This window comes from Trichinella spiralis (assembly GCF_000181795.1).
Source record: "Trichinella spiralis strain ISS 195 chromosome Unknown Scfld4, whole genome shotgun sequence".
Classification (NCBI taxonomy): domain Eukaryota; kingdom Metazoa; phylum Nematoda; class Enoplea; order Trichinellida; family Trichinellidae; genus Trichinella; species Trichinella spiralis.
In genome coordinates, this window is record NW_003526943.1 from 11,936,778 (window position 1) to 11,961,848 (window position 25,071).

The 25,071-nt window shown below is 39.1% G+C and overlaps 12 protein-coding genes across 12 annotated transcripts; 8 read left to right on the plus strand and 4 right to left on the minus strand.

Annotated features, from left to right (window-relative positions):
• Positions 1 to 1,172: 1,172 nt before the first annotated feature.
• Tsp_06668 (retrovirus-related protein) lies at positions 1,173 to 1,916 on the minus strand. Its single transcript, XM_003378674.1, has one exon. The coding sequence runs from the start codon at positions 1,914 to 1,916 to the stop codon at positions 1,173 to 1,175; it is 744 nt and encodes a 247-aa protein (XP_003378722.1).
• Positions 1,917 to 7,774: 5,858 nt separating this feature from the next.
• On the plus strand, positions 7,775 to 11,651 carry Tsp_06667 (putative protein tag-76). The gene is made up of 18 exons (XM_003378675.1): positions 7,775 to 7,787; positions 7,963 to 8,009; positions 8,074 to 8,231; positions 8,290 to 8,437; positions 8,510 to 8,697; positions 8,749 to 8,900; positions 8,964 to 9,122; positions 9,180 to 9,391; positions 9,457 to 9,528; positions 9,591 to 9,773; positions 9,847 to 9,971; positions 10,037 to 10,230; positions 10,303 to 10,474; positions 10,535 to 10,652; positions 10,692 to 10,886; positions 10,944 to 11,180; positions 11,236 to 11,426; positions 11,486 to 11,651. Exons 1-18 carry the CDS (start codon positions 7,775 to 7,777, stop codon positions 11,649 to 11,651), a joined length of 2,730 nt encoding a protein of 909 aa, XP_003378723.1.
• Positions 11,652 to 13,001: 1,350 nt separating this feature from the next.
• Tsp_06666 (conserved hypothetical protein) lies at positions 13,002 to 13,436 on the plus strand. The gene has a single exon (XM_003378676.1). The coding sequence runs from the start codon at positions 13,002 to 13,004 to the stop codon at positions 13,434 to 13,436; it is 435 nt and encodes a 144-aa protein (XP_003378724.1).
• Positions 13,437 to 13,478: 42 nt separating this feature from the next.
• Positions 13,479 to 13,871, plus strand: Tsp_06665 (conserved hypothetical protein). Its single transcript, XM_003378677.1, has one exon. It carries the CDS (start codon positions 13,479 to 13,481, stop codon positions 13,869 to 13,871), a length of 393 nt encoding a protein of 130 aa, XP_003378725.1.
• Positions 13,872 to 13,916: 45 nt separating this feature from the next.
• On the plus strand, positions 13,917 to 14,285 carry Tsp_06664 (putative cell division protein FtsW). Its single transcript, XM_003378678.1, has 2 exons — positions 13,917 to 14,052; positions 14,086 to 14,285. Exons 1-2 carry the CDS (start codon positions 13,917 to 13,919, stop codon positions 14,283 to 14,285), a joined length of 336 nt encoding a protein of 111 aa, XP_003378726.1.
• Positions 14,286 to 14,391: 106 nt separating this feature from the next.
• Positions 14,392 to 15,172, minus strand: Tsp_06663 (conserved hypothetical protein). Its single transcript, XM_003378679.1, has 2 exons — positions 15,036 to 15,172; positions 14,392 to 14,569 (listed from the first exon to the last, which is right to left on the minus strand). Exons 1-2 carry the CDS (start codon positions 15,170 to 15,172, stop codon positions 14,392 to 14,394), a joined length of 315 nt encoding a protein of 104 aa, XP_003378727.1.
• Positions 15,173 to 17,048: 1,876 nt separating this feature from the next.
• On the minus strand, positions 17,049 to 17,730 carry Tsp_06662 (conserved hypothetical protein). The gene is made up of 2 exons (XM_003378680.1): positions 17,631 to 17,730; positions 17,049 to 17,251 (listed from the first exon to the last, which is right to left on the minus strand). Exons 1-2 carry the CDS (start codon positions 17,728 to 17,730, stop codon positions 17,049 to 17,051), a joined length of 303 nt encoding a protein of 100 aa, XP_003378728.1.
• Positions 17,731 to 17,916: 186 nt separating this feature from the next.
• Positions 17,917 to 18,252, plus strand: Tsp_06661 (retrovirus-related protein). The gene has a single exon (XM_003378681.1). The coding sequence runs from the start codon at positions 17,917 to 17,919 to the stop codon at positions 18,250 to 18,252; it is 336 nt and encodes a 111-aa protein (XP_003378729.1).
• On the plus strand, positions 18,253 to 19,611 carry Tsp_06660 (putative zinc finger protein). Its single transcript, XM_003378682.1, has 2 exons — positions 18,253 to 19,107; positions 19,141 to 19,611. Exons 1-2 carry the CDS (start codon positions 18,253 to 18,255, stop codon positions 19,609 to 19,611), a joined length of 1,326 nt encoding a protein of 441 aa, XP_003378730.1.
• A 711-nt stretch (positions 19,612 to 20,322) lies between these two features.
• On the plus strand, positions 20,323 to 21,531 carry Tsp_06659 (hypothetical protein). The gene is made up of 3 exons (XM_003378683.1): positions 20,323 to 20,637; positions 20,838 to 21,072; positions 21,377 to 21,531. The coding sequence occupies exons 1-3, from the start codon at positions 20,323 to 20,325 to the stop codon at positions 21,529 to 21,531; spliced, it is 705 nt and encodes a 234-aa protein (XP_003378731.1).
• Positions 21,532 to 22,651: 1,120 nt separating this feature from the next.
• Positions 22,652 to 23,085, minus strand: Tsp_06658 (hypothetical protein). Its single transcript, XM_003378684.1, has 2 exons — positions 23,007 to 23,085; positions 22,652 to 22,920 (listed from the first exon to the last, which is right to left on the minus strand). The coding sequence occupies exons 1-2, from the start codon at positions 23,083 to 23,085 to the stop codon at positions 22,652 to 22,654; spliced, it is 348 nt and encodes a 115-aa protein (XP_003378732.1).
• A 453-nt stretch (positions 23,086 to 23,538) lies between these two features.
• Positions 23,539 to 24,132, plus strand: Tsp_06657 (conserved hypothetical protein). Its single transcript, XM_003378685.1, has 4 exons — positions 23,539 to 23,714; positions 23,786 to 23,876; positions 23,925 to 23,998; positions 24,030 to 24,132. The coding sequence occupies exons 1-4, from the start codon at positions 23,539 to 23,541 to the stop codon at positions 24,130 to 24,132; spliced, it is 444 nt and encodes a 147-aa protein (XP_003378733.1).
• Positions 24,133 to 25,071: the final 939 nt, after the last annotated feature.

Sequence of the window (25,071 nt, forward strand, 5' to 3'; positions counted from 1 at the left end):
TCTTTCACAGGCATGGTGAGGAACATGTTATTCATGCCGGTGTAAGGGAGGTGCAGGAAACGCTTGACAGTTTGCCAAATGGAGGCATCAACCTCCTCTAATACTCTCTTACCCACTCCGGGGACACTCAGCTGGAACTCTAGGGCGGGTATGAAGTAGTCCCGCACAGTGGCAAGTTTCTGTGCGGGTTTTAGGGGTGCTTTACGGATCCTCTCCAGGGTCCCTTCCAGTGTGCCTAGATTGAAAGAGGGCTTACCGTCTGGTATTATGGAGACCCCCAGGACTTTGATGAGTTCGCCTGGGCCAGCCAGTGGAATATGAATGCGTTTCTCTCCGGTGTCAAGGACTTTAAAGGCTTTAGAGCAGGGATAGCCAAACTTTTTTTTATCATCGACCCCCTATAATTTTCCTTGATGCCTCATCGACCCCCAAGCTCATAAAACAAGTATTATTAATAATAAATTTCTTTATTATAATGTATCATCCTTTTATTTATTTTTAATTAATCAAAAATTTTAATCCATCATAATTTTTAATCAAATTTATTCTTTACCCTTTTCACAATTACTGATTCTCTATCAGCTTTATTTTACCTTTGCGTTTAATCATCCTTTCGTCAGTTTGTATATCTGTTCCTATAATGGCCATATTCATGTAAATTCAAAGTAGTTAGTAATTTTTTATTTAACTATTATGATATTTTTTATTTAAACCGCTTGGCATCGTTAATGTGAAGGATGTGTTTGATGAGCAGCTGCAAGGGCCTTGATATTTGACTGGAAATTGATGAGTTTCAGGCGCAAGTCTCCACGCATTTCCAGGTTCAGTCTGTTCCTTTGCTTTGATAAAATCGCATTTACCAATTCATCTGATGTAACGAAAGATGCGAAAATATCTAACAAAGGCCTATGCAACACATTTATCAAACTCTTAGAACAAAGCCGCATTTTGTCTAACTGGCGTCTAAACGACCAGTAAGAAAAGGTGGTGAAAATTTAGCCTGAAGTCGAAAATACTCTTAGCATCGCGCAAAATTAATTTCTGGTAGTGTCTGTTGATAGTTCAGAAAAGTATAAATTATTGTTACAAAATAGTTCTCGACGAAATAAATTACTCAGATGGGATTTCGAAGTTATATTCGATCCCGGAGTTCATCGACCCCCATTGGACCACTAAGCTTTTTTCGACCCCTTAGAGAGTCCCTTCGACCCCGAGGGGTCGATATCGACCACTTTGGCTACCCCTGCTTTAGAGGTATCTTGAACTATCGACTTTGTTTTAGGCGTGCGGACGAAGCGCATACCTTTGCATTTCTTGATGTTTACTCTAAGACCCCTCTCGTTGACGAAGTCATGGGTGATGGAGAGAAGCTTCTCCATTACCCTGTGACTGCTACTGACTAGAGTTACGTCGTCCGCAAACGCCAGCCTAACGACCTCTGTGTTGCCGATTTTATAACCCACTCCGCTTTGTTCTAGACGCTCTATCAACTCGTCCATGACGGAGTTGAGGAGGAGAGGGGGAAACGGGGTCTCCCTGGCGTACACCTGGTTGATTTCTATTTTATTACTAAGTACCCCTCCATCTCCCTTGATGACGGTCGTGCTTACGGTGACCATTTCCCAAATGAGTGCTCGTGAATCGGTGTCGAGTCCATGCATGCGGAGGGGTCGATCGATCGAAGAGTGACTGACTGTGTCAAATGCCTTTGCTAGATCTACACTGACCATGTTGAATTCCTTCCCGGACTTGTGCGCCTCTCTGATGATAGTCGTAAAGGTAGTGATATTCTCAAAAGCGCCATCCGTGCCTAACCGGAAGACCTTTTGATGGGGGTTGAGGGGGGTCACTTCACTTAGCCGGCCGTTACAATCTTGCTGAACAGCCGGTATATATACGCACGAGCCAACCGTCATTGACCGGAAGTCTTCAGCATCGGACCGGGGATTGTCTACTTTCGGAATGACGGCGGTCCGACAATCCTGTAGGATCTGGGGGATGTGTCTCTCCACAGAAAAGTCTTAATGACCTTAGAGAGACAGTGGGGCCAATTTCACGGAGGTTGGACACTTTGACTCCATCGGGGCCCGATGCAGAGCCAAGGTTCATCAGTTTGAGGTGTTCGCTCACCTCACAGTATATACAGTATTGTTTATCGGAGCGCGCTTCAGAAAGAAGGGGGCGCGGTCAGTAGATGGCTGCTTACCCAGTCTTACTGCAGAACTACAGTATACCAAACCGTAGAGGATTAGGAGCTTTCTGATGGTCTTTCAGGACCTCCAGATGCTTTCATGGAGTGCGGATTGTGGGAGGCGACTGAGTTAATGGAGAGAAACGGCTTCCTGCAGATGCTACAATGCAATGTGAGGTGTAGAGAGTGTTTTGTGCAGTGCGACTTCAACCAGGAGAAAACACATTCGGTTGCGTTGCAAACTATTCCACATTTGACAACAGTCCAAGAACGTTGTTGTCCAAACACGTCTGTTCTTCCGCTGTACTGCATACATAAAACGGCATCCAGATGAAATGTCAGTCATTGAAACAGAAACCAGTGACAGGATGGTAAAATTTGAATGACGTCTTCACATGCGAAATCATAAAAATGATTTATACGATCAACATCAACAGAACCAACTTCCAGAAAAATTTCTGATTTTTTCAATTTGCGCAAACAAACTTCATCAACATTTCCAATTTTACAGTTTGCGAGCGAAAACCGTGTAATCGGCATCATGATTACTGGGACAAATTAAAATGAAAACATCCAACCATCATAACCACGTGCCAAAGCTGACATCACCAAAAGAATGCCGTAATTCTGAACAGGATAGACCCGATTTTCCTCCTGACTCCGCCTACTTCTTCGCAGTAAAATTTCATTGGTTTCTGCTCTGACACGCTTCTAAATTTCATTTGTTGTCATTCCTCCGCATTCTATTTGTCAAATTTTATTTCATTCTATTTGTCAAATTTTACTTCTAATCTTTTGACTGTTTTCAAATAATTCTGTTGTTCTCAAACTGAGAAAAGTAAGAGAATGAAATTCCGATGAAAAAATAAAAAAACAAAACAAAACAATGCAGATACAATGCAATGCAGTACAAATAAAATACAATCCACCACTTGAATGGTCGTATTAACCTTTATCTTACTGAAATTTTATGCGTTAAATTTATATTGTATTTACATGAAGTAACAGAAATTGTAAAGAAATTAAGTAAACAATGTTTAAAGCATAAATTCAAGGTTTTTCTCATAATTTAATGATGAGTAGAACTGAATTTCCAAAAGGGAACTTCGCCTGCTTTTTCACATTTAAATGAATGATTGTCGTACTAAAAAGTTCCATTTGCTAAATATTCCTTTTCTATCAATGGTAAGTTTTCTAATTCGAGGTTACACTGTTTTTCATTTATGTATTCATGGCATGGCATCATAGCTGATAATTTTTCTTAACTTTATGATATTGCATATTTAATTTTTATAGAAAAAACAGAATTTTTTGATTGATATAAAAAACGGAAGTGCTGTTCATATAGATGCAGCGCAACATTAAATGGTGCGAAACAAATAAGTTGATAAAAAGCAAACTTTTTAAAAAAAACAGTTATTCTCGTCGGTGCCATTTACAGCTTTCTTTCTGTTAGCATTCTCAAAGTGGTTTACTTTTATCACGCCGAATGCATAAATACTGTTCAGAAGAATCCCAACCCTAACAGTTGCTTTGCTTGTCAGATAAATTACATTTTAGCTAGCAATTATGTGAGATTTATGCATAAGATGCTTTTCCGTTTGTCAGAAAATATTCTGATTAGCTAATGGCGATTGTAATACAATGGAAAAATCAACAAGTGATGAATTGTCCACAGCTGCTGTTGTCAGCTAAAACTAGGCATGGCAACTGCTAACTTGTTAGCATTTAAATACTTTTCAAATTTCAGGCTGACTGTTCTCTGAAAATGTTTCCTGATGGCAATTAAAGATTTCATTTTCAAATTCAGAAAGTTTTGACTTCTTTCATCACTGCTATTGTTTAAAGTCGCATATTTTATTTAAATAGAAAATTAAAAATCTGCTATATTATTTACAAGTCAAAAAACAAATTTATTTATATATTTCGTGTAAATTGTAAACTTTCTATTTTAACATCTGAACGAAACCGACTAGTGCGCTGGTGAATACCAGAAATTAGAATTTCAGTATTTGTGTTCAGCATGATGCCGTAGAAATGCGCAAGGCATAAATTCAATCAATAATACTACTAGTCTGGAATTTTTACAATACATCAGGCAGACGTTTTCTCAAATGGATAATTCACTGCTTGATCCAGGCAGCAAACCCTTTGATATTGCCCAGATATTGTTCACTCCAAACAATGGGATGAAAGTTATGGCAGCAAATGAGAAATCAATATATGCTTCATGCTTGCCGACGATGATAATCAGCAATGATCATATTTTGGCAGAAAATATGCAATGCTAGAGGAAGATAACGTTCCTACTTATGATAAAGTGAACTTGAGATGAAAAATAATTTTCTTTTTCTTTCACTTTAAATGATTTTTAAATCCAACAGATACTTTTTGATCTGGAATGTACAACATGTGGTTATCATCGTAATACAACAATTGCAACTTGAATGTTTAATCAACCAAGTTGTCGGTTTTACTTTAGATATTGAAAGAGAAATTTAATACAATTTACACAAAATATATAATTACAAATTTTTTACTTTAAACAAAATTCCAGATTTTATTTTTTATTTAAATGAAACATAAGAAGAAAAACAATAACTCTTGTGAACAGCATCGAAAGAAAGATTGGAAGATTAAATTCTTTTGCAAGCCAGAAATATTTTCAAAGAACACTACAGCTGAAATCAGAAAAGTGTTTCGATGCTAACATTCAGCATTCACCACTCCAACTTTTAGCTATAAACTGCAGCTTTAGATAATTTATAAATTTTAAATGTTCCCATTCTACTAAAATCGCCATTAGCTACTCAGCAGAACAATTTGTGGCAAATGGAAAAGCATCTTATGCATAAATTTCATATAATTGCCAGCTAAAGCGTTATTTATCTGATGGGTGAAAAAACTGTTCGTTGCCATTCTATTTGGACATTGTACATTGTATTTGCTTGCCTGTTGTAATAACTCATCATAAGAAATTGATGAATCATATATCCGATATCGTGTATATGAGATTTTTTGTTTGCTGAAATTCTGATGGATACGGCTTTCTGGACTGGACGGCAATGAACAGAAAATAAACACGGAAATAGATTCCGTTATTATTAATACTGGAGTAAGCGGAAGTACACTATAAAGCAGGAAGTAAAATGCTGCTGGACATAAAGCTTGATGCAGCTAATTAAGCTAAACAAATCAACCGGAATGGTGCAAATGCTAATTTCTCTTACTGCTGTGTATAGCGTGAACTTCCTTGTGCTCTTTTCCTTATCGTTCCTTTGATATCTTTTCATAATGGAGGCAAATAATGATTTAATTCAGTTTGTAATTACAAAAAGGTACTAACAGAAATTAGTATTGAAAAGAAAATTCTACACACTGAATCGGATAAATCGTAATGATAAATATTGGATGTGTGCTGAGATAAGCAGCATTATGATTGTAATATCACAATCAAGTCATTTCTTTTCGCGTCCACTGAAAAGTGAATTTGAAGCAGCTTCAAGCGCTTCTGTGCTTCGTTGGTGCTGTTCATCGCTTTCTTTCTGCTTTCGAAGCGCTTGACTTTTATTTATCCATTCGAGTTTAAAATTAAAAATACCGTTCAAAAGAAATGTCAGCCAACAGTTGCTTTCAGTCGTCATATAAATTACCTTCTTAGCTAACAATGAAATCAGATTTATGCCTAAGGTTCTTTTCTATTTGTCAGATATTGTTCTGATGAAGGCTAGTTGAAGGCTACTCAAGTACAAAGAGAAAATCTAAAATTGATAAATTGTCTACAGCTGCAGTTTTCAGCTAAAACTGGGAGTGGTGATTGCTGAATGTTAGCATCGAAACACTTTTCTGATTTCAGCTGTAGTGTTCTCTGAAAATGTTTCTAGTTTGCAGAAGAATTTAATCTTTCCAATCTTTCTTTCGCTCCTGTTCACAAGAGTTATTGTTTTTCTTCTTATGTTTCATTTAAATAAAAAATAAAATCTGGAATTTTGTTTAAAGTAAAAAATTTGTAATTATATATTTTGTGTAAATTGTATTAAATTTCTCTTTCAGTATCTAAAGTAAACCCACTACGGGGTTGATTAAACATTCAAGTTGCAATTGTTGTATTACGATGATAACCAAATGTTGAACATTCCGGATCAACACGGAATTTTTCAAAACTGCAGTTGCCAGCCAACAAAAGGAGTGGTGATTGTTTAATGTCAGCATTGACTTATTTTTCTGATTTCCGCTTCTGGAAGCACAAACTTTGGAACATCCTTAGTTTTTCACCCGTTTGCCGGTATATCTCAATTTGTACGCCTTGCCATCATATACAAGAAACGTACCACCACTCCTTCAATTCCGTACAGTTCCGTTGGATTTGGATTAATAGCTAACCGGGAGGTGAACATTTCATACAGCTTCAGTGTCAATCAGAAATGCTAATTAATGCAAACGTTGTTGTCTTCAGTTATGCTAAAGTGTACAAGCGGAGGCAAGATATGGCCTTCCTTAACTTCACTAAATACTGTTACGGTTATTCAAAATTTATTAACATTTATTCGAACAGACTTATGAAATTTTTTAATATAAAAATTATAAAAAGGCTAACAAAAATCCGGAATAAAATTGTGATTGTTATGATTTGTAAAAGGCATTGACAAATGAAGTTTTCAAATAATAAAACAGTTTACTATTTTTGCATGCATCGTTTTTACAACGACGTGTTGAAAATCAAATTTAATTACATATAAAACTTATGAATTCAACATCTTCAACCACTATCTTTCAACAACTGTCGAAATATTCCCATCTATAGTTATAAATTACAGTACTTTTTGCAAGTTGAAAATACTTTCCAAATTTCCTATTCATTCCGATATTTCCTGTCTATCATCGATGACGATTAATTTAATCTGGTCTGGTATTAAATGCGCAACATTTAATGTAATGACCGTAAGGTGATGGACTATGAACGCGATTTACGAAGCATCCTTTATTTTGAATTATCAAGAATTTATGAATTCAGTTTTTACAAAAGTAACCATTCGTGACATTATATTACAGTACACATTACAATTTACTATATATGAATATCAAAAGCAAAAGGCTATTATTTAGCAGTCATATTTGAATTCACTTTCAAAATGTAACATATTATAATTAGAATTTGTGAAACAATGATAAACAGCCAAGAATTGCAGTGATTTGAACGGCACAATATTTTATGTAAGTCACGAGGAAACTTCAACCAATAGCTCATCTCGGAGCAATGCACCAATCACAGTGAAGATTGATGCGATTGGTATTTGAATAATTAAATTCGCTATCACGTGATGTGGAGACATTCATTACGATAAGTGGAAACGAACGCTACTCATTCAAAGTTGAAAAGTTGACGCTTGCTGGCATATTTTTAACATTCTATCATCACAGAAAGTTCTATTTTATTCTTTTCTTGATTTTTTTAACCAAGATTAATATTCTCAGTTTAACTAAAGATTAGGTACAATTTGATTACTGTGCTTACTGTAAATCAGCGTTCATTTGCCCAGTAAACTGTTGTTGCTGTTCTATTCTCAACTTGTATTGCTTCCAATGTCTCAACAAAGTAAGTATTGTTGTTATATTATGTAAAATGTTGATCGTAGCATCGTCTATTGTTGTTTGATTTTTAATTTTTCAAAAAGTGGTGGCCTAGCTGCAAAATATATTTGACCAAATTCATGAACCGCATCTTATTTCACCAACTGTTGAGCAATTTTTAATCACTGAATTATTTTTAGGCCAAGATACGAATTTAGCTGCAGATGAACTGTCGCAGTTGGGTTTAGTAAGTATTATTTAATGTTTTATTAAATTATTTCTTATTGTTGTTGTTGTTGATGCTTTTTTAGAAAGAATTAGTGAAGCGTCCTGGATACGGGACTGTTGGCAAGCCGATAAAATTAGCATGCAATTATTTTCCACTGATAAAATTACAGAAAGGTGATATTGTGGTTAACAGATATCACATCGACATACAACATCCACGTTTAAAGTTGAATTGGTTCGAGTTTAATTTATTGTTAAGTTTTATTATAGTTTTAATGTGTTTTTATTTTCTGTTCAAGTGATGACAATCGTGACGTATTTTGGGCATATGTAGTGAAGCGTTCAGATATTTTTGGCGATCCATTTAAATTAGCGTACGATGGGAAGAGTACTTTGTTCACAGTTGAGAAATTACATTTGAAGCAAGTCGGTGAAACAGCAGATCCGGTTCGTTTTAAAAATTAATTCTGGAGTTTTATAAATTGTAATTTTCAAATATGAATATTTGTATATTTTAAGGAAAAGTTTTCCTTCAAAACTGTTCGAGAAAATAAACCATCAGAGTTATCTATTTTGATGCAATTCACTGGTCTGGTTCACTTGGACTTCAGAAATGCAGAAGCCGGTTCGCTGGATGAACGTGAAAAGGGTCCAATTCAATTTTTGGATATATTGTTTGCACAAGGGCGTTCATCTCCATTATTTGAGTAAATTGCAGTTTAATAACAGTTTTAATTTATGAATTGGAATAATTTCAGATTGTCGAAATCATTCAAAGCAGTCAGGAATTCATTTTATTGCATTCCACAAGGTGCTGGTGTGGACGTGAAATATGGCATTGAATTATGGAGAGGCTTGTTCATTTCTGCGCGCGTAATTGATGGTTTTCGACCAGCGATTAATATTGATGGTGTGATGGAAATTGTTTTTCATTTCGGTGAAAAAAAATTTTAATAATTGAAATGGATTTTAGTATCACACAGTTGCTTTTACAAGCGTCAGTCACTGATAAATTTGATTTGCGACATATTGAATGGTGATGAACGTGAAGTAAGATTTCATCCAAATCAGCTTAGATTGAATACCCAACTTCAACCAGAACATTTGAACTTGTTGATACCAGAATTAAAAGGTAATCGTCAATGGAATATTTGAAATATATTTAAAATTGTTTTTCTTATTAATTTAGGGGTCTGTATTCATACAACACATCGAAATCAAGATCGAATTTATCGTATTAAAAATATACTCAGTACGGCAGTATCGATGAAATTCGAAAAAGACGGAAAAGAAGTTTCAGTTGCGGAATATTTTCGTGATGTTTATGGGCCATTAAAGTATCCAAACTTGCCGTTGGTTGAAGTCGGCAGTAAATCAAAACCAATTTATTTCCCAGTTGAAGTATAAAAAACTGACAATTGTTTCAACGTTTTTTTAATATAATGAATTTATTTTGGTCAATTTAGCTTTGTCAAGTGGCAAACTGTCAAAGATACAACAAGAAATTGAAAGCGTGTCAAACGACTTCTATAATTCGAGTATGTTAATGATTTTAAATATTGATAATAATAATAATAATAATAAATTGTTATATATCTAGTTTGCTTCGACAGACGCTCCTACTCGAATTCTAAAGTGTATGGACATGGTCAAGAAATCAAATTTCAATAATGATCCATTTTTGAAAAGTTTTGGCGTTCAAATTAAAGCGGAACCAATGATTGTTAGTGGACGAGTTTTGCCTCCGCCTAGGTTGGAATATGGTAAAGGAAATGGAGGACGTGTAAATAAATAATAATTATGCATATCATTCATTTTGAAAAATATTTGTTTCATAATTTGTCTCATGTTTTTAGCAAATAATTCTTACACCAAAAGATGGAGCATGGAATTCGAATGAATTTAAATTTTTTGAATCTGCTTCTTGCGAATCATTTGGATTTGTATCGTTTCTACCACCACATAAAGCATCAATGTTACAGTAAGTATTGCAAAATTTCATTAATAAATCAAATTAGCTTTGTTGATTATTTGCTTGATTTTTAGGGAATTCTGTCTGCAAATTGTCAGAACATGTCGTAGTACAGGAATTGAAATGCCGGACAGCCCAAAATTTTACGAACAAGCGCGAAAAAATGATACGGTAGAAATGGTATTAAAACGTATTGCTGACAAATGTGACAGAGATGGAATAAAATGTGATTTGGTATTTGTCGCGTTATTTTCATCTGAACAATATGGTAATAATTATTTTGTTGTTATATGGTGAAATTTATTTTATTAATGTTGAATGTATTTTTACCTTTTTTAAGCTCAAGTGAAATCTTGTGGTGATATCACTTTTGGATTGGTCACTCAGTGTGTATTACCGAAAACAATAAGTGATGTAGCAATAAAGAAGAGTTATTCGACGATGTTAAATATTGCGATGAAAATAAATATGAAAATTGGTGGCATCAATACAAAATTACTGGAAGATGAAATGTATGATATTGAATTGATGAATGCGTATGAAAAATTCTTGAATGGAAGTTTTTTGTTTAGTTTGGATAATTATTTGTATAAAAATAATGCATTGGTAATTGGTGTGGATGTGGTTCATCCATCTGTTGTAGAAACGCATTTACCATCAATAGCTTCGGTGGGTATTATTCATGGTATTGTACTTTCGAATTATTGAAGGAATGTTTTTGATTTGAAGGTTGTTGGAAATGTGGATACAAAAGTGACGAAATTTCATGCTTCGGTGAAACTACAACCAGCGAAACAAGAACTGATCACAGGATTTATCGAACAATTTTCTGAACGTTTACTGGAATATCTTGATGTTAATGGTACGGCTCCGAAAAATATTATTGTTTATCGAGATGGAGTATCCGAAGGTCAATTTATGCAGGTGAAATTGTGTTGTATCATTAATTAAAGCAAAGTAAAAATTTATTTTTTTAAAAAGGTTTTGGAAGAAGAACTGCCTGCTCTTCGTAGGGCTTGCAAATCATTTGCAACAAATTACCGGCCGTTGATTACGTTTATTGTGGTTCAAAAGCGACATCATGCTCGATTTTTTTGTTGTGATGAAGCTGCAGCACGAGGACGCGGGAAAAACATCCCTGCTGGTACTGTTATCGATAGAGTAGTGACATCTCCTGATGAATATGATTTCTTTTTGTGCAGTCATCATGGAATTCAAGTATGACTTTATCAAATATTTTGAATCTTTATTATTAATATTATTTGAATTGCAGGGAACTAGTAGACCGACGCGATATCATGTGCTGTTTGATGAAAGCAACATGGATGCGAATGTCATGCAATCGATTACATACTATTTATGTCATCTGTATGGTAGATGTGCTCGTTCTGTCAGTATACCAGCACCAGTATATTTTGCAGATTTAGTTTGCGCCCGTGCTCGTTATCATGTTCTTGCAGCGTTGTAAGTTTGATTAATTAACTTATTTAAAAATGAATGAATTATTGGTTTTTATTTTTTAGAAATTCTGGTCTAGTGGAAAAGTATTCTGATGAAGACAGTAATAGTAGTAGTGGTAGTAGTAGTAGTAGTAGTAGTTCCAGCAGTAAAGCCGAATCCGTGAAAACAGAATTGACTAATATAATTGCACTTCACAAAAGAGTTAAAAGAATCATGTACTTTGCATGATCTATATCAACGATGGAAGCGTATTTTAGTCTAGTATATTGTTTAGTATTCATTTGTAAGCACTAAATATATTTGTGTTTGTTTTCGTGTTGTATTTATTTCTGTCTCTGTGTGTGTCCATGTGTGTATTTCTTAATGTTTTTAGATTATAGCTTTTCGTTTCACACATTGTTGTGATAAAGAAAATTAGTATACATCATGTAATGAGGATGGTTCAATATCTGTGCATTATACTTCTTATGATCAGTTCATTATACCATTCATATTAAATGTATAATATTGAGGTGAAGATGTTTGTTTGCATGATAAATAAAAGAGATGGGAAACAAAAATGTATGTATGATTAAGTAAAGAGTTGGAGAAAATTGTTATCAGGGTTTTAAATGTGAAATATGCGGACAGTTTTGAAATATTTTCTTATTCTTGATGCTTAATATGTTTAACAGCACTGTAATTTTTTCGTCCAATGCTAGCGCTATTAGTGCAATCCTAACCATTATGAATATGAGCAGTATTTCAAAGTTCATCGTTGTCACTGCGTGGGAGCAGCAGCAAAGTAACTAAAATTGTTGAAATAAATTTATGACGCAAAAGTACTTGTTCATACATCAATAAATGAGGAAAGTCAATGAATGAAATGTGCGTGTGTTTGTCTATGAACAGTACTGTTTTCTGAAGGCTTCATCTATAGCTAATTGCAGATATTTATTCTCATATTATTATTGATTGTTGATTTTTGATGACCATTAACGGACAAATTGATAACCATTTTCTAAAGAAAAAATGAAATTAAAGTTTGAATTTTACTTTGTCGTGAGAAACCAATTTGTATGTTTTACTCTTTCATGGAAATATCTCAAATCAAAATTGCCGTCTCCATTATTTTTGTGATTAGATATTAGAAATGTGAAAGATATTGCTTACTGTTCAGTTTTCTTTCATACTTTTGAATATAATTAACTTCCATTTTTTATAATACAGTCGAAAACACCAATTCATATAATAAAAATCTGTATATTAGAAAATGAAAATTAGTTGTCATTAGCTTAAAAGAATTTTAACCAGTGACGTATTAAATTTATGAAAATAATCATAAAGAAGGAATATTAGCTTTAGACGCGTTTGAAAAAAGGTTCTGCGGAATGGAACGGGACATCTTTGAACAGCTGTCCCGACCGAAATGGAACACTGGAACGTCTCATTCGGGTCACGGCATATTGCTGTAGGTTCCTCCTGAATGTGAGAACCCACGCAGGGGAACGGAAGATCAGAGCCCGGCTGTCCTTGCTGGAATTGCAAGACGCTGATAAGCTGTAAGTGAAAGCGATTCAAGCGGAGGCGTTTCCAGTAATGAAGTCCGCCTCAGGGCCCATCCCTGTGCGACCAGGGGATTCCCTTTCAGCCTTGTCTCCATTCGTAAACACGGAAGGTTTTTTGCGAGTGGGAGGGAGATTATCAAGGACAGCGCTGCCTTGGTGCCACCACCATTCCTTACTCCTCCCACGCAACGGACCGGTCGTTGAGCTCATCGTGCGACGAGCTCATGAATCAGAATTTCACACTGGGCTGAACCAAACCTTGACAGCCTTGCGGCGTCGCTTCTGGGTAGTTCGGGGCCGGCAAGCAGTCAAGAGATGCACCGGAGCTTGCATCATTTGCCAGAAGCACGACGCTCCTCCGTTCTGCCCACTGATGTGCGACCTCCCGCCTGAAAGAGTGACACAGTCACTCCCATTCAACCGAGTAGGGTTGGATTTTGCAGGACCGTTACACGTGAAAGATTAACATCGGCCTCTGCAAAAGGTGTACATCTGTCTGTTTACGTTCATGGTCACTCGAGCGCTGCACTTGGAACTGGTGTTGGATATGACCACGATCAGCTTCTTGGCCGCACTTCGCCGATTCATCGCCAGACGTGGGAAACCGAGTGTGATTCACACTGACAATTTCCGGACGTTTAAGCAAGCAGATTCCTTTTTGCGAGATCTGCTCCACGGGCAGTTAGCTGAGAAGATCCAGGAGGACTTGGCGATGCGGCAGATCGAGTGGAGGTACAGCACCGATCGAGCCCCCTGGTGCGGTGGCTACTGGGAGCGGCTTCTCAGATCGGTGAAGAACGCTCTGAGGAAGGTCTTGGGGAAGGAATTGCTCCGCAGCTGGGAGTTGCACACAGTGTTGTGTAAGTTGGAGGCTCCGATCAGTGACCCTGTTGAGCGATAACCCTCATGACTGTGCCCGGTTGACGCCGGCGCACTTCCTCATTGGATGAGACCTGGCATCCCTCCTGATTCCCGCTGCATCCGCATCAGCGCCGACAAACGCATCCGGCCTGCGCAAGCGTTGGCGACACCAACAGCTGCTGATGAAGCATCTGAGGAATCGATGGTTGGAAGAGTGTCTGGTGACTTTCAACTCACGAGGAAAATGAACTAAGATCGGACGACAGCCGGAAAAGGGAGACCTAGTGTTCCTGGTGGAAGAAGGCGTTCCGCGGAACTGTTGGAAACTAGGTGTGATCACAGTGCCGTTGACGGGAAGCGACGGAGTCACAAGGTCAGTGAAGGTACGGACCGCCAGGGGTCTTCTCAGCCGGCCGAGCAGATCGCTGATCCTCCTGGAGCCAACATCGGTTAGGTGATGGACCATGGTCCATCACGAAGGTAATTGAAAACTCCCTCCGGTTGAGCCTGACCATCCGTAGCAGCTACCGTAACGGGTGATTGGGGTGGTGACGTAGTGGTCACGTGCGAGCGTGTTTGAACGTGCGTGTGATCTGAGCTTCTGCGTGTGCGTTGGACTGTGATTGTTTTGTGCGATTTTTCGGAATAGAGCCTAGTTCCGCGCCGTTGTTTTCAATTGTTAGCGAAAAGCAACTGACACTCATAGTTGTATTCAACATACACAGTTCCACGTTATAACTAAAAGCTTTTTCTTTATAAAAAAATATTAAATAATTATTTATGTCCAAATAAAGTAATCTAATGGAATGCACCTGTTAGGAAATCTTTCGTTTAAACTTGAAGATCTTTTCTGTAAGTGGACTGTATAGGTTATTTATAGAAAATCAACGATAGCGGGTGTGACTAAGTTTCGACTTATTCAGAACAAACTGTGAGTAATAACAGTGAGATAGCAAGAGAAAACGGTTCAGGCGGTTTTCGAGACGGCGTGTTCCGTATTATTCGTATTTGGAAATCGTATGTGTATCGGTGTTGTTCCCTCCTCCCTCCTCACTCCTATATATATATCTTTTTCTTGACTTCACTCCGCATCTGGCGACCTAGATCATCGAAAAGTAATTAGAAAATCCGCTTGGTTGCGCAATCCCTTAGACTGTGCAGCTTAGCCGGAGTCTGAACAGGCGCGCTATCTGCCACATTTCACTTTGACGGTTTTTCAGCAGCTGACCACCGGAGTTGTGGCAGATATATGACAAGACGCTGACATTTTGACCGCTTAATTGCTATTCCATTGTTTTCCATTGAGAAAAACAGGGGAAGCGGATGGCGTAACGTCACCATTGTTTTCGTACACTGAGCAATGTTATTTTAGTACTGATGAGCAGGTATTGAGAAAAGATTTCTCAACAGCAAGCATATTTGGAAAAGAGTTCATAAACAACAATCACCCAATCCTTGATCACAGCTGAATAGCTAATCAAATGGCACAGTTATTCACACAACCACTTATCATATTGATTAGCTAATAAAATAGCAGAAATCATTAGCCAATTACCAAACAATCGCCCGACAACATATCAGCGAACAGTCAATCACAACAATGGGATCGAATTTACGCGGAAGAGTTCAGAACAAACCTCCGAACAAAGCATGTTCCTTTATTACTACTAATGGATACTGTAGCGCTACAGTATTCCTGGAAAACACTTCGCGAGGCGTACCAGATTTTGTTTGAAAATTGTTCATCTGCTATTCAAGTCTGAATTGTTTGTCTTGAATATTTTTACTTGCAAGTTTCTTTAAGTGAAACTGATTGTCTGGAAAAGATTCTTCTGTTTGTATATGATTAAAATATTGTGTTTGGTGATAGAATTTGTTTGCTGTAACTTTGGCCGTTACAATTGCGATTGATGATAGAATTAATTATTAATTGAACGTTGCAGCAGCGTTGCAGTACAAGCTCTTCCAATTGATATTAGATGTATTTAAAATTGGAAACGCCACTGGCAGGTTCTCATCTGAACTATCAAGAAGCTTTGTTAATGCACATGGCACGAGCTCAATTTTCAACAGTTGATGCTGCACTGAAGGTGTGCGAAAATCATTGTTCAAAGTTACGAGATTCTTTTGGTGATGTCAGCTTTGGCACGTGGTTATGATGGTTAGATGTTTTCATTTTAATTTGTCCCAGTAATCATGATGCCGATTACACGGTTTTCGCTCGCAAACTGTAAAATTGGAAATGTTGATGAAGTTTGTTTGCGCAAATTGAAAAAATCAGAAATTTTTCTGGAAGTTGGTTCTGTTGATGTTGATCGTATAAATCATTTTTATGATTTCGCATGTGAAGACGTCATTCAAATTTTACCATCCTGTCACTGGTTTCTGTTTCAATGACAGACATTTCATCTGGATGCCGTTTTATGTATGCAGTACAGCGGAAGAACAGACGTGTTTGGACAACAACGTTCTTGGACTGTTGTCAAATGTGGAATAGTTTGCAACGCAACCGAATGTGTTTTCTCCTGGTTGAAGTCGCACTGCACAAAACACTCTCTACACCTCACATTGCATTGTAGCATCTGCAGGAAGCCGTTTCTCTCCATTAACTCAGTCGCCTCCCACAATCCGCACTCCATGAAAGCATCTGGAGGTCCTGAAAGACCATCAGAAAGCTCCTAATCCTCTACGGTTTGGTATACTGTAGTTCTGCAGTAAGACTGGGTAAGCAGCCCCCTACTGACCGCGCCCCCTTCTTTCTGAAGCGCGCTCCGATAAACAATACTGTATATACTGTGAGGTGAGCGAACACCTCAAACTGATGAACCTTGGCTCTGCATCGGGCCCCGATGGAGTCAAAGTGTCCAACCTCCGTGAAATTGGCCCCACTGTCTCTCTAAGGTCATTAAGACTTTTCTGTGGAGAGACACATCCCCCAGATCCTACAGGATTGTCGGACCGCCGTCATTCCGAAAGTAGACAATCCCCGGTCCGATGCTGAAGACTTCCGGTCTATCACGATTGGCTTTTGCATGTACCGACTCTTCAGCAAGATTGTAACAAACCCGCTCAGCGAATTAACACCCCTCAACCCCTGTCAAAAAGCCTTCCACTCAGGCACGGATGGCGCTTTTGACAACGTCAGCAACGTGGCTTCGCTCCTCGAACTGTTCCGCAGAACAGGTAAGGAAATTAATGTTGCATGCATAGACTTAGCCTATGGCTTTGACACAATTAACCACACCTCAATCACACGTGCTCTCTGCAGACATGGGGTGGACTTTGGCTCAATAGAGCATGTCGAATCAATGATAGGCAGTCTCTCAGCAATGTAAGCTGTCCGATTGATGTCTACGACTGCGATTAAGCCAGTGCCCTGAAGTAGATGCAGCGCTTTCACATATAAACATCCCGCCAACTCTAAAAATATACTGAGCCCCATCTTTCTCGAGGAGGTTACGCTGCACCTCCAAAAAATGAAGGTGAAAACGTCAGCAGGCGCTGACTTAATGCAGGTGTCGCACCTTCGTACGTGCGACCCGGTGTGCCTAACGAAGGCCTCTAACCTTTTTCTACTCACTAGGTGCATCCCCCAACAGCTCAAGGATTGTCGCACCACTCTCATTCCTAAAACCGACAGTCCCCACCCTGATGCTGAAGACTACAGGCCTATAACTGTTGCTTCCTGCTTGTACCGGCTCTTCAGCAAAATTGCAATGAGGCAGCTAGAAAATTCTTTTTCCCTCCATCCACGTCAAAAGGCCTTACCGTCAGGCACAGATGGTGCTTTTGATAATACGTCCACATAGAAGACCATTATCAGGGAAGCGCACAAACGCGGTAAGGGACTCAACATCGTCAGCATAGACCTTGCCAAAGCATTGGACACCGTCAATCATAGTTCAATAGACGGGGCACCATGCATGCAGGGCTTGGATGTAGACTCACGTAACTTAATCGCACAGATGGTCACAGGAAGCAGCACAATTATTAAGGGGGATGGAGGGGCACTAAGCAATAGGATTGAGATTAACCAGGGAGTCCGACAGGGAGATCCAATTTCCCCCCTCCTCTTCAACTCAGTCATGGACGAGTTGATAGAGCGCCTTGAACAAAGCGGAGTGGGTTTTAAATTAAAGGGAGTTGAGGTCATAACCCTGGCGTTTGCGGACGACGTAACCCTTATTAGCAGAAGCCACAGGGGAATGGAGAAATTGCTCTCCATTACCCTGGACTTCCTTAACGAGAGGGATCTAAAACTCAACGTTAACAAATGCAAAGGTATCCGACTCATCCGCACGCCCAAAACCAAATCACTAGTCGAGGATACCCGACTGCAGCGGCATTTGCATCACCGCCATCCTGAGTTATCAAAAAAACCTGTGGAATACTTTTGCGCTAAAAGAGATTCCCTTTCTTAAATGATACTTGACAAAAAAGGCAAGTATAATCAGGAGACTGCCAAGGCTGTGAAAGTATCATATGAAATAGCCATGTTGATTGCCATGAATAAGAAACCACATGCTATTGGAGAAAATCTTGTTAAGCCCTGCATTGTGAATGCAGTAAAGATTCTGCTTGGGGATGACATGGCGAAGCAATTTAAAAATATTTCTTTTTCTGATTCAACAGTTAAACGCCGAATCGATGAATTGGCTGATGATATAAAACAGCAAGTTCTTGAAAAGGTAAAGTGTTCTCCTTTTCTTGCTATAAGTTGTGATGAGTCCACAGACCAGGCAAACTGTGCACAGCTCATTGTATACGCACGGTTCATTGCAAATAACACAATTGAAGAAAAACTACTTTTTTCTGAACCACTAAAAACTACAACGAAAGGAGCTGATGTGTTCCAAGCTGTGTCACAATTTTTTGGAGTAAATAGCGTGATGTGGGAAACACTTGTTGGTGTATGCACTGACGGTGCACCCGCAATGCTTGGCTCTCGGTCTGGCTTTGTGAAGATGGTCAAATCAAAAAACCCATCTATTTTTGCAATGCACTGTGCAATTCATCGGCAGGCTTTGGTTGCTAAAACTCTGCCTGATGATCTCAGAGAAGACCTTAATTTTGCCGTGGAGGTTGTCAACTATGTGAAAAGCAGTGCATTGAACACTCGATTATTTGCGTCACTCTGTGAAAGTTTGAATGCTGACCACATGGCACTTCTCTATCATACAGAAGTTTGTTGGTTATCAAAAGGAAACATGCTTGGCCGGATTTATGAACTGAGAGAAGCAGTGGCAGAGTTTTTGGAGCAACGAGGAAGACGCACAGTGTGTCGAGCTTTCAAAAGTGAACATTTTCAGCTTAGCCTGGCATATCTTGCAGATATTTTTGAAGCGCTGAATTCACTGAATTTGAAACTGCAAGGAGCAAACGCGAATGTTATGGCTCACTATGATATTGTTCAAAGCTTCACTGCAAAAATTTCTTTATGGTTAAAACAAGTTGAAAGAGGAAATTTAGCATGGTTTTCAAGACTCAACGAGCTTTTCAGTGATAAATGTCTCAGCGAAGATTTGAAAAGAAAAATGAAAGGGCACCTTAGAAGCCTACAAGACGAGTTTTTTCACTATTTTCCTGACGTGAAACCTCAAAACCTGATCTATAAACTTGTGAGAAATCCATTTTTAGTTAATGTCGAAGACCTTTCACACGATCTTCAAGAAGAAGCCATTGAATTGCAATTCAACAACCTAGCTAAAGAAAGCTTTGAAAGTACGCCATTAGAAAACTTCTGGGTGAAGTTACAAGCAGAATATCCTAAAATAAGTTGACAAAGCTTACGTATATTGGTTCCTTTCTCCTCAACGTACCTTTGTGAAACGGGATTCTCAGCTATCATGACACTTAATATGCAACACCGAAACAGGTTAAACGTTGAAAGCGATTTGCGATGTACTTTATCACCCACTCCACCAAGAATAGACAACTTAGTCGCAAATAAGCATTGTCAATATTCTCATTAAATTTTTATTGTGAATCATTCAGGAATGTTTTACTGTGGAAACTAGCTTGGCTTGATGCAACCATAAAGCAAAATGTTGCTTTCCGTATACTGAATACATACCGCACTACTTTTCATTAGAGGGGGGCATTAACTGCAGAACATTTATTAAGGGGGGGAGGGCGTGCGCTGACACAGTTTGAGAAACACTGCTCTAAAGCGTTTAGAGTCCCCACTCGCTGAGAGGAAAATCAGTACATCCCCATGGTGCCCCCGACGGCGAACTAAATTCCTAGGCATAGAAATCACTCTAACGGCATACCCCATTTCGACTTAGCTTCCTTTGGAGGGACCCTAGAAAGAATCCGTAAAGCCCCCCCCCCTCAAACCCGCACAGAAACGTGCCACTGTGCGGGACTATCTGATTCCATCACTGGAATACAGACTGGGAGTCCCCGGGACATCTAGAAAACTCTTGGAGAGCGTAGATGGGGCAATAAGGTGAACAGTTAAACGCTTCCTGCACCTTCCAACCACCGGCATGAACAGCATGTTCTTGTCCATGCCAGTTAAAGAGGGAGGACTTGGATTGCGTCCTCTCTCTACAGAGCACATTACACGGGTAGCGGTGGGTACTAACAGCATGTCTAACAGCACTGACACCGTCTCTAGAGTAGTGGCTGACACTACAACTTTGCGGAAGCAGTTGCTCTCGGCATTGGAGCACTTTGCAGTTCCGGCAGCTACCAAAAGTGCTATCCGGGAAGGAAAGCGTAACCTCCTTCGGGAGGAGATCGCTCAGCTCTCAGAGACGTACCAAAGTAGCTGTCTTTCGTCTTTTAAAAAGGCGTCTCTGGTAAACTCTTGGCTGCGCGGCACTAGCGGCATGCGTAGTCCGGACTTTATCACCGGGCTGAAGCTACGGTTCGGCGTCATCGAGACCCGTAGCCAGAAGTGGAGGGGCCGAACTCCACAAAACCCGGATGCGCTGCTGTGCAGGCACTGCGGTCACTCGTCTCACAGAAGTGTCAGTTGGCACAAGCGATGATCATCCAGAGACACAACAAAATTGTAAATCCTGATTTGGTATTGGTCAAAGACGGCGCTGCGCATATTGTAGACGTTGCGGTCCCTTGGGAAAAGGGAACTACCATGGATGAAAAGCATGTGAGAAAGGTTAGCAAATACACAATATTAACAGAGGACGTCAAAGCACTCTTTGGCGTGCAAACCTGCACAGTCGGAGCTATCATAATCGGAGCGCGTTCGAGCTGGTGCCCTTTGATTAATTGTTCTTTGAACAATTAATCTTTGAACAATAAATCACTAAAAGCATGCAGCCTGCACGTGCCAAAGAAGTTCAAGCGACTACTTTGCAGGGTAGCCCTCGAAGGTACCTGCAAAATATTCCAGAACTTCTTCACACGCACATAAGCACAAAAAAGATGAAAACAAAAAAAATTGATAAAATACAAAAACCAAAAACATTAAAAAATTTTAAAAAATGCCTTGCACGAAGCCTTGCATGCTGCCGTTGCTCTGTCTGTCGTATCCTTCAGGCAACAGAACAGCGGCACACTCAACTTTATTTGTAGGCTTATCAAAGAAAACACCAGCCGTTGGAAAAGTACGAACCGACGGCCAAGGACCACACAACAAACTGAAAGACTCCATAGCGAAGCCCCGCGGTTCGCCGATAGCCGGACGCGTTGGAACGCCAGGGATGACGAGAGCCAAAGCGAATGACTAAGCGAGCAGAACGAAGCGGGAGAAGACTTCACAAGTGAACGTCTTGGTACGACGCCACTTCCCCCCAGAAGCTGGGCCCATAGTGATGTTCCATACTATACTCTCCCACTCCTCTCTTCCCCTGTAGCATTGTTAAAATACGGTAGCGGCCGTTACCCAGGCTGCACTGCAGTATGTCGATATACAATTACTTATCGCTTATTGATCGATCGAATTATTGCTTACTAATGACTTAAATAAAGGACCATTGGTACGCGTCACTAATTGGGCTGAAAATCTTTCTCATTTGCTTCAGAGAATTTTATTTTAATCTTTCCAGTCTATTTACCTCTTCACCAGAGTTATAATTTCCTTTCTGTGTTTTATTGTCATTAAAAATAAAAATCTGCAATTTTATTTACAAATAAATTATCATTGTAGACGACGGAAATGGTGATACTTTCGTCAGCGTGAGAGAACCCGCGCGTCAGAACTGAGTACTGTAGCATACTGTGGTGACGCGTGAAGAGTCGAGTTTTTTGACAAGTTGTGGGTTTGCCGTTTGTTTGGAAGGTTGCGTTCAGTGTGTTTGCTTTGTTTGTGCTATATAGAGTTATTTCTTGTCTTATTGTACCTGGCTCACTATCATTCGTTTTGAGTAAACTGTGTCAACTTTATAAACTGTAAACTGTGTAAACTTGATCTAGTTTCGATTGATGGTTATCGTGATGGAAGTGAGTGTAACACGATTAAGGTGTATTGTCGAATGTATTTGACTTTTCTGTTTTTCAATACGAACAAATATACAGTCCACTAAGATTGCGAGCGAGTGAACCCCGTAGTTTTGCTCGTTATTCGTTACAGTCATATTTGTTTATACATTTTTTGCAAATTATCTAAAATTCGTTTTTCAATGTCGATACTAAATAGATTCTGCGGTTGATTTTTTAATTCAGGTTTTTTACATTTTTTCATTCACAAACGCAATTGAAAATTTCTTGGAAAATTTTGAAAAAAGAAAATAAGTTCGTTGAAGTATTGTGTCATAATACAGTATATTTGGCCGAATTTACACCTAAACTCATTGAAAATGTAAAAGAACAACCCAGGTTCGAAACAAACAGATCTCTCCTTCATTGCTATTAATCGTTCACTGTAGCATTACAGAATTTTCCCAAAACATTTCGAAAAGCGGACAGGACAGAAAGTGATGACCGAGTTGCCTCCCTCGCCTTTGCTGACGACATAATTCTACTGTTAGAAAGCAAGCCGGGGCCTCCAAGCCCAATTCTAAATGACATTAGAATTTTGTAAGAAAAAGGCCTTGGCTTAAGCTTGGGAAAAAGCTTCGACGGCTTCGGTGGTCCAGTGTTCGACATGAATGGGTCAACAGGATTCCTTCTTTCCCAATCTGCTATCTGACTTCAGCCATGATAAAGACTGGACAAAATTAGCGGACAGAGAAGATCCTTTTGCTATGTTGATGATGATGATAACGGTTCATTTCAGCCGAAGCTGGCCAGCACGAGCAACAGCACGATACCGTTTCTTTGCGTTTGCCAGTGTCCATGAGCATGTTTGTGCATGAGTGAAGCAGCAGTGAACAAGAGAAGAAATTTGCCCACTTCTAACCAACGGAAGTTTCTCATAAATAAGAGAGTCACCGTTAAACCCGCCATTTAGTCATTCATTCCTTATGAGAACCGGAACAGAAGGTTGAACAAGGACGCATGACCGTGGACTTGTCATTGTAATGCGTTTTGTTTGTCAAATTTTGCCTTCTTTTTAGTGGTCAGTTTTCTGATATTCAAAGCTTACTATTTATATTCTATATATATTTTAAAAAATTACTATTTAATGGTACTTATTTGGTGCAATTAATTACAATCAATTGCAAAATGAAATTCAGTAATATGGTGAATCCACATGATCTTTTTTACTTACAGCATCCGTAATTTCTAAATTTGTACACATTATACCGCTGCATCCTATTTTGTCCTATACCGAAATAAACTAAAACTTAATAACAATGACCACATATTGCGCATTAAGCATAAGCTTTTGTAATGAGCCACTCTGTCGGGCGGGTTTGTTCGACACCCCAACTGGACTGCCATCACGGCCATCCCTAGGGGGCGTCGCGCAGGTGTCGACCGGCGGATTCCTCTGCACGGTCATATTTTCCCTCTGGATGCCGCCGCCCCTGTTTGCCTCTAATATTCACCTATCCACAAGATAGATCAAGAGTACAATATTTATTAACAAATACGAACAAGGCGCGCCACCGTAAATCTCAACAATCAACAACTACCATCGGTCAGCTCGACGCCAACAACCATACTACCGTTATCTTTTCCCGATCTTCAAGTATCCATCTGCTTACGGTACTTTATTGTTCTTCTCTTCGTTGTCTAGACAAATGCAGTTGTTACGCGTCGGCTTGCGTCTGCTACATTTTGGAACGCCCCCAATATTTCTTCAGTTTACCGGTAGGTTTCAGTTTATATGCTCTTCCTTCAGAAACCAGTGTTGCAGACGCAGACCGACAACTAACCACTGCTGTGCTTCTCTAGATAACGAATATGAGGAAGAACAAAGCTACCGTAAGCCGACCGGCACTTGAAGATCAGGAAGGAGTACGGTGGAACGTGACCATTATTAGTAGCGGTGGAGCGATAGTCTGTTGTTTGCGAGAGATAGTGGTGGTCGTTGTTGTGATTGCGAATAAATATTCTCTTCCTGTTCTGTTGCTTTGAGTGAGAGTATGTTACCAACAAAGCGTGAATTAGGGAAAAGGGACGGCAGGGCCGGTAGTAACCGGACGGACGATACAGACGCAGAGATGAGCCCGCAGATCGACACCGGCGTGTCGTCATTTGGTAATGACCGTGGCAGTAACCCTGTTGAAGCGAGGAACGAGCCCGCCCGGGAGAGCGGCTCGTTACACCAGTGACATTTTACCGCAATCACTTTTACTACTTAAAATTATATTTAACTTCATCAAATTAACAAATAAATTAATAGAAAACAAACTTTTGAATAAGTTCTTTAAAATGCTGCATGGTGCACAACTTATAAACCGAGCTAGCTAAGCTTAAAGTAGAGCAGGTTTCTTAGGTCTGATCTGCAGTTGTATGAATATAATTAATTATACACAAAAAAGGAACCGGAAGAAAATTCGTTTCTAAGCTTATAATTTTGAAATGGTAGTCATCTTTTCATTTTACTTAATGCTACTCACAAATTGTAACAAAGCATTCTATTAAGTAAGTCATTAATGGAGCATCCATACTTGATCAGAATTCAGTAAATAACTATCAACCAATCGCAGATCATCGTTGAATAGCTAATGAAATCGCATATATTATCAGCCAATCAGTGTGGAATAGCCTATCAGTGAGCAGTCATTAAAAAAAGAAGGTTATAATCGAGCGGACAAGTGAAGAATAAGCGAAATATTTTTCTTCATTGTGTAGTTCAATCGCCTTGATGCGCACATCTTCTCATTATTAGTACATAAAGGCCCACACACATTCTGAGCAAATACATTTCTACAACCAGA